The following is an 11,670-nucleotide window of genomic DNA, read 5'->3' on the forward strand; positions in this document are numbered from 1 at the left end:
AACAAGATTCAGTACTAACTCAATTGTTTACATAATAATTTTCTTACAACTGATTTATAGTATCCTTTATGTTAATTTCATATTGCACTTATCAGTTCCAACAGTTAATTTTACATATTGGGGAATCAAGTCGATGGTGCAATGTATTCAATGCAGTATGAATGTAATGCAGATCCCATTACATTCTCAAAGGGAAAAGGAAGAAAAGATGTGGACTCTTGAAAACCTGTATTTTTAAAGTTAACAAACGCAACAAGTAATGTTCTTTCCTATTAACAATAGAAGCCATTTGTTTATATCCACGAAAAATCTAAAGTACTACGCGCGTTCGAGTGCATGGTTGGTGACAGAGCATCATCACAACGGAAGCCAGACTCATATCCTTTGCTTCTCGGGAGTCATGTTGGGCCTCGCAGCTCCACACTGCACAAACCATCCATGGACCCACACACACACACATCAGATAATGGACAAAGAGAAGAAGTACAAGGCCTTTTTCTTATCAAACTTCCAGTGATCTTAGACTTCCTCAGTCCTAGAATTAGTTGACAAACATAAGGTTAAGGAGTGTCGTGGCTGACATGTCAAGAGACGAGCATCACAAAATGACTGAAGATTTACTGAAGATTTACAGAAGGTTTATCTTGGTTATCTCTACCATTTTACATTAACATTTATTGGATTTACAACATTTCAGTATTTAGAAAATCCTTCACTTTCTCTACGGAAAAGAATGAAATAACTGTTCGCTATTGACTACAATTTGTTATGTGTAATGGTTTGGTGAACAGCCCAGAGAACTGACTTAAAACTAATGCATATTTGCCACACCTAAGAACAGGATGGTAGAGGGCAGACCACGCAAACAGACATCGAGTCAACCTGGAGTGGTGAAATGTGATAGTCAGGGGAAGGGGATTCTGGGAATGGTGATGGAGAATGGAGAGGGGAGGAAAGACAGAGGCGGAGGGGGATTAGGGGGGATAAGAGCAGGTGGTGGGATTAGTGGGGTCGGGGATGTTGACTGGCAAGTTTAAATGCCATATTTCCATGGGTAAAGTCAAGCTCCCCTATGGGTTTCCATATTTTTTAACAAGAGCACTGAAGCTAGATCCAAGGAAATATCCAAGGTCAGTACTTAGTGCTTGCAGGGGCATGAAAAAGTCCTAGGGCTTACTCCCAGGGTGGCCGTACACAATTGCAGGCCTCTGGAGTGCTCCTCACATGGGCACAACAAATAAAATTGGTTCCATTGGCTAGCCAACATTATAACAGGTGATAAGGTCGTGAACAACCGTGCACCAGTTCATTTGTAATATTGTTAATTACATAACATGACAATTACCTTCAGTGATTGAATTATTGACAAGCATCATCACTATTATATATACTTCAAAACAACTATTGCTCCATAAAAACGACCCCCATGATGTTAGGATTATTAGTATTAAATGCAAAGATGTCTGATTAAACCTAGACATCAGTAGTGGTTGTGTTGTGAAGCCGGGCTCATAACAAGGCTGGCTCCACCACACAACTTGTAGCAATGCAACGATCATACCACTTAAGCTAAGAGGTACCACCAGTCATACAACCTAGGTCTCATCTTCCATACACAGCAAATGGACAAAACAATACTGCCAAACATAAACAAAACAGAGATGTATAGACTCTAGTATCAGGAACAGCCAACATGGTTTTAGAAAACAAGAACCAAGAACATTCATGAATATACAAGTTTCCACAACTTCTTTAGAGAGTTTTAAAACGTCCTTTGACTACAGGTATAATGGTAATTTGTCCTTAGTATTGTTCAACAGATCTAACCCTCTGGCAAAAACCCTTTACCATATCTATAATTGGTAGACTATGCAATAACAACCCTTACTATACACAAGACTATTAACAGTAGGACATGATGAAACAACGGGCGCGGCGGCACACTGTTAAAGTGAGTCCTTGGCTTACACCAGTGAGTGTGGGTGTGCACCAGAGGTGGGCACAGGCGGAGGGACAGTTGGGCATGCCCCTTAAGGGGTGTGTTCAGGCTGGGTAGATGCAGGACAGCAGGCCCCCAGGAAGACAACTCACGGGAGCCCAGGCAGCCCACCGCCACCAATAACAGGTGTGCACAGCACCCACAGTTTTTTTTCTCTCTCTCTCTCCCAAACATGAACTGTCACCGCCTTAGCCCGCCCGAGCCACCCTGATTATCGCAGTCAGTCATTGTCAGTCGCGACGGAGCCCAGCACCTAGGCACCACACCACAGGTGGCACCCGCTAGCTACTACGGTAGTGGCTAATGGCTGTTGCTGCTGCTGCTGCTGCTGCTGATCACACTACTGTTGCTGCCAGTGCTGCTACTGCTGCTGGAGGTGCAGTTGGCCCTGAGAAAGCGGCATGGGGGCCTACACTAGGGCCTACACAGCAGTCTCGGTGTGACTGTGTGAGGATAAACGCTCAACGTCGATCTCTGGCACTGTTAATTCTTCTGGATCCGGACACATGTCGGCATACTCCAGTGAAGACCCCTGGGACAACCGTTTGCTCAGGGACGTCTGCTTCTTCAGCACTGCCGCCAGGTTTGGGTTGGAAGGCCGTGCATCAAGCCCCTGCCGAAACGCATTAACTACTCGAATCTGAAAAAGAGGCCACAAAGGTCATTTTAATAGGTGTATGGTGTCAATTAACATATGCCTTGGACACAACTAAACCACGTACAGAACACCAAACAAAGAGAAAAATCTAACTACATCAGTCCAAGGCACTTCAACACTTAAAGGAATGAATCATGGGATTAAAAAAAACATAAATTTTGACTTTTCACTGAAACATGAGACATAAATTGCAAAAAAATGTTCTCTGATATGACGAAGTCTTTAAACTTGACTGTGAGGGTTACTGTGAGAGCTGCTGACAAGTGAGAGGGTGAGGAGTGTGCCTTGCTGCCAACCACGGAGCGTTACAGCGTCAGCAGGAGCGGCGGGGGCAAGGACGCTCACCCGCCGCTCGCACACACAAGCAAAAAGTCATGCTCATTGCAAAGATCCCATGCCAAACTTGAACCGTGTACTGCATCTTCATTAGGTGGCTTTTTCAGCCTGTTAGGTGCCAATACAACGAAGAAGTTATGATGGTTAGTATGTAAGAAAATACAGAATATAAACATTCAAAAGTCGATTAAATATGAAAGGTAAAAATTGTTAACAGTAAATAGAACGTGCACTTATACAGAGTACTTGAGAGAGTGTTGCTGGCTGCCATAGGATCTACACGACAGGCGGAGCTCTGTAGCTCCTACGCCGATGGACACACACCAGACATCAAGACAAAGTTGGCAGCCAGAGAACGTGGGCACTGCATGTTGGCTGGAGGCTCTCCATAGTGCGCGGCTCATGCGGCATGCGCGCACCCGGATAACAACCCCCTACCGCCCTCATCTGTCCTCTCCTACCACTGCTGCTGCTGCTGCTAGTGCTTTTGGCACATAATTAACAGCAGCAGCAGTAGACTTTGTATGTACATATGCAGTTATTAGAAAAACAATATTTCAAGAACTGTCATTTAGCGGCGGCGGCAGGAAGCCAGTCCGGGGCATGTGCCATTTGTGGTGCGTGCACCATATGTTAACTCACACAAACACTCAGACTGGGTAGGTGTGGGCAGTTACAACATACCCACACCCACTCAGGGTCATTCACAACACAGGGTTTTGGGATTAGATGGACAGGTCAACAACATCAATATTATTTGGTTACACACACTAACGAGGACATGTACACAAAATTCATGCTAACATGCTTACCATTCACACCAAGATCTAAGATCTAAGAAACAAGAATGACACATAGAAACACTGGCTGCCATTTATTACTCCTGACGACAAATACCAAAAAAGAGGTAAAAACTGTAGACTTGACACATAAAAACCTGACTTTCTCGCCACAAGATAAAACACTTAACAAAACAGGCAAGTCTAAACTAACTGTGCCATCTAAACAACCTAGGTCTATGTCACTAGTCGCTCTAGAGTCATGCGGGAAACAGGAATAAGGAAGTGATACATGGCTGGATAGAAGCAAAACATATTTAAATTTGTAAAATATCAATGAAAATTGAGGTCTCTTACACAATATGATTTTAACTTGTTCTACTGATATGAGTAGGGACATGCAACTTTCTTGGTATATTATTTTCATTTAAAGGGAATATGTTTAATGACTGGAATAAGATTAGTAAGGAGTTACCTTTGGCTTATAGCTGGGGAATGGGACTGTGTACTTTGTTCTGTGTAAGAGACAGTTTGGAGGCATGATAGGATGGTTCATTTAAAGTGATTTTACCTTAAGTCATTTCTATTTGACATTAAAGTCAACCAGCCTACAGCTTCCATGAAAGAAAAGAAGCAAACAGCACAGATCAAGGGCAGAGACGTGAGGGGAAGTGAGCGAGCGATCACATTAGTCCAAAAAATGAGTCTAAGAAGAGACAAGAGAGAGGGGTGTAGCTTACAGCCTGGTCTGTGGAGGTCTTGCTATACGGTACGGGTATCAGCCGCTCCTGCAACGTGCCTCCAATGACCTGAACCATGAGAATAATAATAACAGTGGTGAGGGCGAGTGGCTACAGTGGTAAGTTAGAGCTGGCCAGGGATGTATTATACAGCAAGGTGCATAGAAGACAAGGACACGCCTCGCTCTCCCACGCCAATGGCGCCCACAGCCTGGTAAGTGGTGGCTGCGGTCACCCACTCGCCCACAGTACACGCCCTTGTGTTCTACACACCTTGTTTCAGGCGGCACGCGGCGTACGGGCCAGGTGGTGTATGTACACTGTGTGGTGTGCAGGGGATAGTGGAGCAGCAGTAGTGGAGTAGAAACTACAGACAACACACGGGGTGTCCACACCTACCCGGGACTCGCCTAGACATTACAGGGGCACGCGGGGATTAATACGCTTACACTCAGGACACCAACTCACGATCTGTGTGGCTCCGGGACCGTTGAAGAAGAAACACATCTTCATGCACAGAGAGCACAACTCGACTAAAAATAATAATGATGGAAACCCAATGGACAACTACCGCTGCAAGAGTCACTACGGTGGGTACACTAGCGAGAAACTGATTATGCAGGTGAATACTGTAAATAGGCCTGCTCTAATAGCCACTAAATGTTGAGGACCTTAGATTTGGGCTAATGCTGCGGGTGAGGTGTCTAGCACAGTGGCTTACTCACTGAGAATAGCTCAGGTACAAGGGGCTGAGAGAAACAGATGCTCTGGTTCATACCTCACCCCCATGTGTTTCTCCTTCCTGATCCTCCTACCAGGGAAAATAACAGAATGATACGCTCAACACCATGTTCATCCAAAGATTACGATCAGCTTAAGACAAAGCCTACATAAAGGGCTCCATGGTGGCTGGAAAGTAAAAAATGAACCCAGTGGCGACAGCTTCAAGATGAGCGGCTGACACAAGACAGCTCCCTGGGTGAGGAGGAACCAGTCCAAAATTATTGGCTTCTTTATCTGCCATGGCACCAGGAACAGGCATGATGCCGAACCAGGGATAAAACCCTGGATCCTACCTCAGTGAGCAGATGTTCAACACCTAAGGGGAATTCTGGACCCCTACTGCACCTCCAGTCCCCTAGCAATATGACGGTTGGGGGTCCAGTGTGCAGCCATATCTGTGTCAGCAACTACCCCAGCCCAAAAGAACAAACACAAGTAAAAGATGATAATTCTAAGAAAGTAGTAATGAAGGAATAAGCTCTGGTAAAGAAGACATAATGTATGGGACAGGCAGGGAAGAGGGACACAATCACACAGATAGGGTAAAATCAAGGCTATGGTCTCAGTCACCACCAGGGCAAGCTTCCTTTATGGTCTCCAAGATTTGCTTCAGTTAAATTTAAGAGAGTTTTCTCACTATTTAAACTATTGTTTAAAAACTTTCTTTTTTTTTCTGTTCTCCAAAGCTGGGGAAACATTTCAGCATTTGGCACTCTCCATAACCACATGGCAAACTGCACATAATAAAATAAATACACAACACAAAACACAACATGCAGTGCAAAACCACGTCTCCTCTAGCTGCGCATTAGAAATTAGTACACAAGATGTGTGTTAGTTACCCTGGCATACGCTAGACTAGTAACAGTTGAGGCGGGAGTTGTTAGTGAGGTGCACGTGAGATATTGTCTCAGTCTGTTGTAGCAAAGGTCCCGCCGGGGAGCCAGGCTGGCCTGCAGACCGCCAACCACCACAACCCTCAGATGCTGTGGCAATCAGTGGGAAGTGGCAAGGGCAGGGCAAGACCACAACACTCAGCCTCACAGGCCTCAAGGCAAAAGAAGTGACAGGCAACAGAGTGCCCGGCCCCCAGCACACCCTACGCTCGGCCCACCATGGGAACACCCTCAGCCCACATGACTGACACTCACCCACCCACACGGACAGGCCAGGTCAGCAGCGGGAGGGGAGGGGGAGCAGGGTAACCACTTGAGCCAAGGTCAAGTAACTATAACTAAAGAAAACAGGGAGTTTTAATGGACTACGAGAAAATAAGTAAGAAAGAAAGAAAGAAAATTAGAAAAAAATATACCAGAACAATATAATTAAGAAAGGGACAGGAAGCTAGAGTGTTTTAGCTAATAGGAAATTGTGTTTAAATACTAAAAATGGTTAGAACACAGAACAAATGCATAGAAACAATTGTGCAGGTGCATAGACTAAGGCAGGGGCACATTTGCAGGTGGGGTGGGAGGGCTAGGTGGGGGTCACATGATTAAGCCTGAGATGGGAGTAGGATGAGCAGATTGGGGCTGGAAGGGACTAACTTTTGCCAAGTCAAATGGCCAGAAAGTCTCTTGGGGAAGGACATAGGATGAGCGGGTCGATTCAGACTCGGAGGAGGCTTATCACCCAAGGATAGAGTTGTGGGAATTTTACAAAACGATCATGTGGAAAAAACCACAATCAGTCCTGGGGAGGGGGTCAGATACTAGTTTCATGAACAAGGGTAGGTATATCTGGAGGGGCAGGTGGGGAGGCGGGCTGCAGTGTGCTGGAGTGCGCTGCCATGTTAGAGTGAAGGGTCTGGGCCACCAAAGTATTAAAATGGTGCGGGGAAAGGGGCTGTAGGAGCGGAGGGATAGGGGAAGTGACAGCAAAGTGGTGGTGGTGGTGGTGGTGGCAGCACTTAGTACTTTGTGTGTTGGCGTGGGTGTGGGGTCGGTGGTGCCCCAGCTGCTGGGTTGCTGCTGCAGCAGGCCCGCCTGGGGGAGGGCTGCCGGGGGGTACCAGGGGGGCGGTCTCAGCCGTGGTGGGTGATGACTCCTCGACGGGCGTTACGAGGCGCACAGTTGCGTTGCACGACCCGCACCGCTTGTCACTATTGGGACTTGGGCTTTTCGTAGAGTCCTCATCTATGTAACTGATGTCTGACATGGGCCGGTTGCCCTGCTGACTGCGCGAGATGCGCAAACTATGCAAACTATGGCACGACCGCCGTTCTTCCAAGTCTTCCAGGGTTGACTTGAATGCTCGTATTACTCTCAACTGCAAACGGGACGGGACATCCAATCAAACCCCCACACCATTGTAAAACATCCACATCTCATCATGTACATGTTAGTAGCAACACGTAAAAAATTAAAAATAAAACTCACCAGACAAGTCACTGGTAATACAGTGCTATTAACAAACAAACATAAAAAAACTAGGAGTGACTAGTCATGTCGACATGATAATAATAATAATAAGTAGTTATAATGACAGGAGACTGAGGCCGAAGGAGGTGAGGGCTGTTGGCTGTTTGAGACTGGGTGAGGATGGTGTGACGCAGCCCAGTGTGACGGACGCCTAGTGGCACGGGGCGACCTAGAAACATGCAAGCTGCGTGCACAGCAGTGGCAGCCAGAACACAACAGACTAGGCACCGGGCCACAGTAGTGTTGAGGCCGCTAGCCCGTCACCACCAAGAGAAATGATCTATGCAGCACAGAGAACAAACATTCTAGCCTCTTGCTCTAGCCACAGTCTACACACTCCATCTCTTAGCACCACGTACATAATTAGCTAGGATTTACTTCTGGGAATTCAAGGGTATCTAAAATTTAGAACAAATAGGCAAGGGTGGGAGGGGGTAACACATAGCATTACGACATCTTTAAGACAACAACAGCTGTACGGCTATGTGGCTACTCTTACCAACCTGTTACAAAACCCAGGGGTGTCGGTCACAGGAGGAGCAAAACAAACTTACTGTTAAATCAAAAGTAAAAATTAGTAAAGGGCTTGGGGATGGTATATTATGGGACAAGATTTCACAAGTGAGATGCTATAAGTGCAGTAGAAAATTAGCAGGGGTCCTAAATACTAATATAAAATTGACTAAATTTATATTGAACAAATTCTAAAAACAAATATGCGCATAAGACAGATACTGTTGTACAATATACAAAGTACTGGGTCAGCCTTATAAGACATTGGTAATTCCTTGTTAGGGGAAGGATTCTGATTATACACAGTCAGTCAGAGAATGGAGTAACTTTGGTATTTACAGACTGAGCCTACATATTACAACACATGGCACTTGTGCCAATAGCAGGTGACGAGTGGAGTGTTGAGACGCAGCATTGTAGAAAAGTATCCAACAAAGGAAATAACTAGCTGCCACTACTTGCATGCACTTGCCCAAAAAGATGGAACACGTGGCAGACACGTGGTACTGTTCCAAATACGGGGGGCAGCAGGAGGTTTCCTGTTATAGGTCTGCTGCTCTATCTGTCTGTCTACGGGAGTTAAGACATGTAAATCTACTTGGCATGCACTACTGCATGCCCAGCAGTAAAAAATGAAGACATGCTGCATTAATTACTCTATGGAAAAAAATCATACCTGGAAATTAGAGAAATCATAAAAAAAAACAAAGGCTGAACCTAGGCTGGTCTTCATGCACTGGGGAGTGCCAAGTTTCGCGGACCCGACATCATGCTGCCGGACACGCCTCTGTCAATCCTTGTAAGAGGTTCATGGAAACGCTAAGGAGTGAGGCTAATGGCTTGAGGCAGAGATGACTGGGCCAGCGAAAAATCCTAGCCCTGATAAAATTGTCACATCTCTTTGATACCACTGCTGCCAAATTGCCTAGTTGGGTGTCTCTTTTCGGGTAGCGGCAAACTCCACAACACTGCCTTCCATGACACTGGTAGGCCTAGGTCCCATAGGGCTTCGTGTAGCTTGTGGAAAGTTGAAGTGAATTGAGTCGGAGAGACAGAGGTGAAAGGAATATTTGGAGAGCCACAAAATAAAAGCTGCAGGATTGAGCTACCAAAATAAAATTCATGGAAAAATAATGATAGATAGATAGATAGATAAATAAATAAATAAAAGGTGATTCTAGAAAATCATGACAAGGAAATTCTTCTGGAAAAAAAGAAAAACCTATGATATACCACTGTACATGAAGGATATAACATGATTTGCACAGATATTCAAAATAATAACACTGCAGTGATTCGCTGGTATGACAACACTATTGCATAAAACAAAATCAAGACATAACATAATGACACGGCTTAAACGCAAAGAAAAATAAATATGTGAAAAATAATAATAAAAAAGAAAAATGATAATATCAACGTCAACAGATAAATAACAAAATAAATAAAATCAAATAAGCAGGAGGATGGCACACACCACTTGAATTTTTTTTTTCTCGTTTTGTTTTGTCAAGAAGGCAAAAGAAGCACATAGCTGAGGGTGGTATGTAGAATACCAGACATTGCAAACTGCCATCCACCACAGATCTACCTGCACAACTATCAGTTTTACACATAAAGCAGTGTGGTTGTCTTACATCAAATAAGCTGAAATTTAATCAATTAAAATAACTGTTATTAAAACAAATATTTGAAGACAACTGATTAGCATAACAAACTACATAATAAGGACAAGCCATGAGGTAACCTCATTAGCTGATAACTAAAAATCATATAAATAATCATCACTGGAGCCAATAATAATCTAAAAAAAAAAAAAAGAATTAAAATCTCAACCTTTCTTCCATTATCCATTCCAGATACTTAGTTGTCAAAAAATGCATCTCAGAGAAAAAGCAGCACTAAGTTTCACACCAAACAAATGATGTCATGTTCCAACTCAAGGTAATCCTGGCAGTGACCAAATGGTGGGGGCAGTGAAGACACTGGACCAAAGGCCTTCTGTAGTTCAGAAAGCTAATGGCAGGAAAGAGAAATCAAAGCAGAGGCAACAAATAATACGCAATAGGATACAGGAAAAATTACATTTGGGATGCCCCCTTATATGTGTGATAAACCTTTGATGTATATATATATACATATATATATAAAGGGAATGCCAGCACACTGAAACAAATAGGATATCAAGAAATGCCAAAACTCGGGCTTTTCAGCCATTGGAGCTATTGCATTTCCACTGCAAAGAACTATGTAATGATTTCACAAGAAAGTTACTGACTGACTGACTAACTGAGGCGACCAGCTGGCAGACTGGCTACCTGCTTATGGGAAAAACCTAACACTATTGCTGTCCTGGTGGTTGAATCGCAGTGCTCTGTGCATGAAAGACACACACACTTCGAGTCTCAGATTTGTCTTGGTGAAGTCACACATGGTACACAGCTGCATGATGAAAGTGGACATGAGAGGAATATCTTGATCATTCATATATAAAACATCACACTGGCCTTGAGTGAATATCCTTAAGTAAACTTACATAATGAAATGATGTATATAAAAGAGTAAACTATCTTAATGGTGAAATGAAACAGAAATAATTTAAATACTGTACCAGTTACTCAAAACAAATCCTTGAGCATGATCATATAAGATTATGATGGTGGACATTTGCAGACATTCAAAACTCTGAATAATGACATTATTATTTACATGACAATTTAATCTCTAATATCTGAAATACACTATATGATATATATGTGCGTGATCATGTGTGTGTTCATGCCTGGTAATCTCTAAGCGTCTGTGTGTGTGTGTAAATCTGAGAGTAGGTATAAATCTTGGTTCGAGTCGGAGTGTGACCATGATCATATGTACATATGCGTGTGTGTGTGTGTGTGTGTGTGTGTGTGTGTGTGTGTGTGTGTGTGTGTGTGTGTGTGTGTGTGTGTGTGTGTGTGTGTGTGTGTGTGTGTGTGTACGTGTGTGTGTGCGCGTATCTTTTGTGTGCCAGTGTGTGTTTTTTGTTTGTGCCCATGTGCATGTGTGTGTGTGTGTGTGTGTGTGTGTGTGTGTGTGTGTGTGTGTGTGTGTGTGTTTATGTGTGTATGTGTGTGTGTGTGTGTGTGTGTGTGTGTGTGTGTGTGTGTGTGTGTGTGTGTGTGTGTGTGTGTGTGTGTGTGTGTGTGTACTCACATGCAAGTTCTATGTGTGCAATATGTGCAAATACCTAAACATGTATGTTATCTCTAAATTGATTCTGCTGTGAATCACTTCCTGAACTTCATTTTGGGACTGCCTGTGTAAGATTAATTCTATGTGTTTATCTACATACATGCATATTTTGGTACTATTAACCCTTTACATAAATGCATAAGGCTACATGTGGAATTTACTTTATATGTATTCACATCGTGCTTAAGTGTGATATTCCATAACTTTTACC

General features: G+C 43.8%; 1 protein-coding gene across 10 annotated transcripts in view; it reads right to left on the bottom strand.

Moving 5' to 3' along the window:
- Positions 1 to 214: 214 nt before the first annotated feature.
- LOC125046807 (plasma membrane calcium-transporting ATPase 3-like) overlaps positions 215 to 11,670 on the bottom strand; it is a 235,816-nt gene continuing 224,360 nt past the window's right edge. For 7 of the 10 annotated variants that reach the window (XM_047644780.1, XM_047644788.1, XM_047644771.1 and 4 more), the window contains 2 exons: positions 7,212 to 7,563; positions 2,490 to 2,639 (listed from right to left, as the gene is read on the bottom strand). In XM_047644780.1, the coding sequence (XP_047500736.1) occupies positions 2,626 to 2,639; positions 7,212 to 7,563 (366 nt within the window). In that variant the 3' untranslated portion in view covers positions 2,490 to 2,625. Of the gene's footprint in view, positions 2,640 to 4,512; positions 4,582 to 5,269; positions 5,324 to 7,211; positions 7,564 to 11,670 lie in introns of those variants that run through there. The other 3 variants (XM_047644821.1, XM_047644830.1, XM_047644838.1) reach the window with 3 other exon arrangements.

The sequence above is a fragment of the Penaeus chinensis genome, chromosome 4 (assembly GCF_019202785.1).
Source record: "Penaeus chinensis breed Huanghai No. 1 chromosome 4, ASM1920278v2, whole genome shotgun sequence".
Lineage (NCBI taxonomy): Eukaryota > Metazoa > Arthropoda > Malacostraca > Decapoda > Penaeidae > Penaeus > Penaeus chinensis.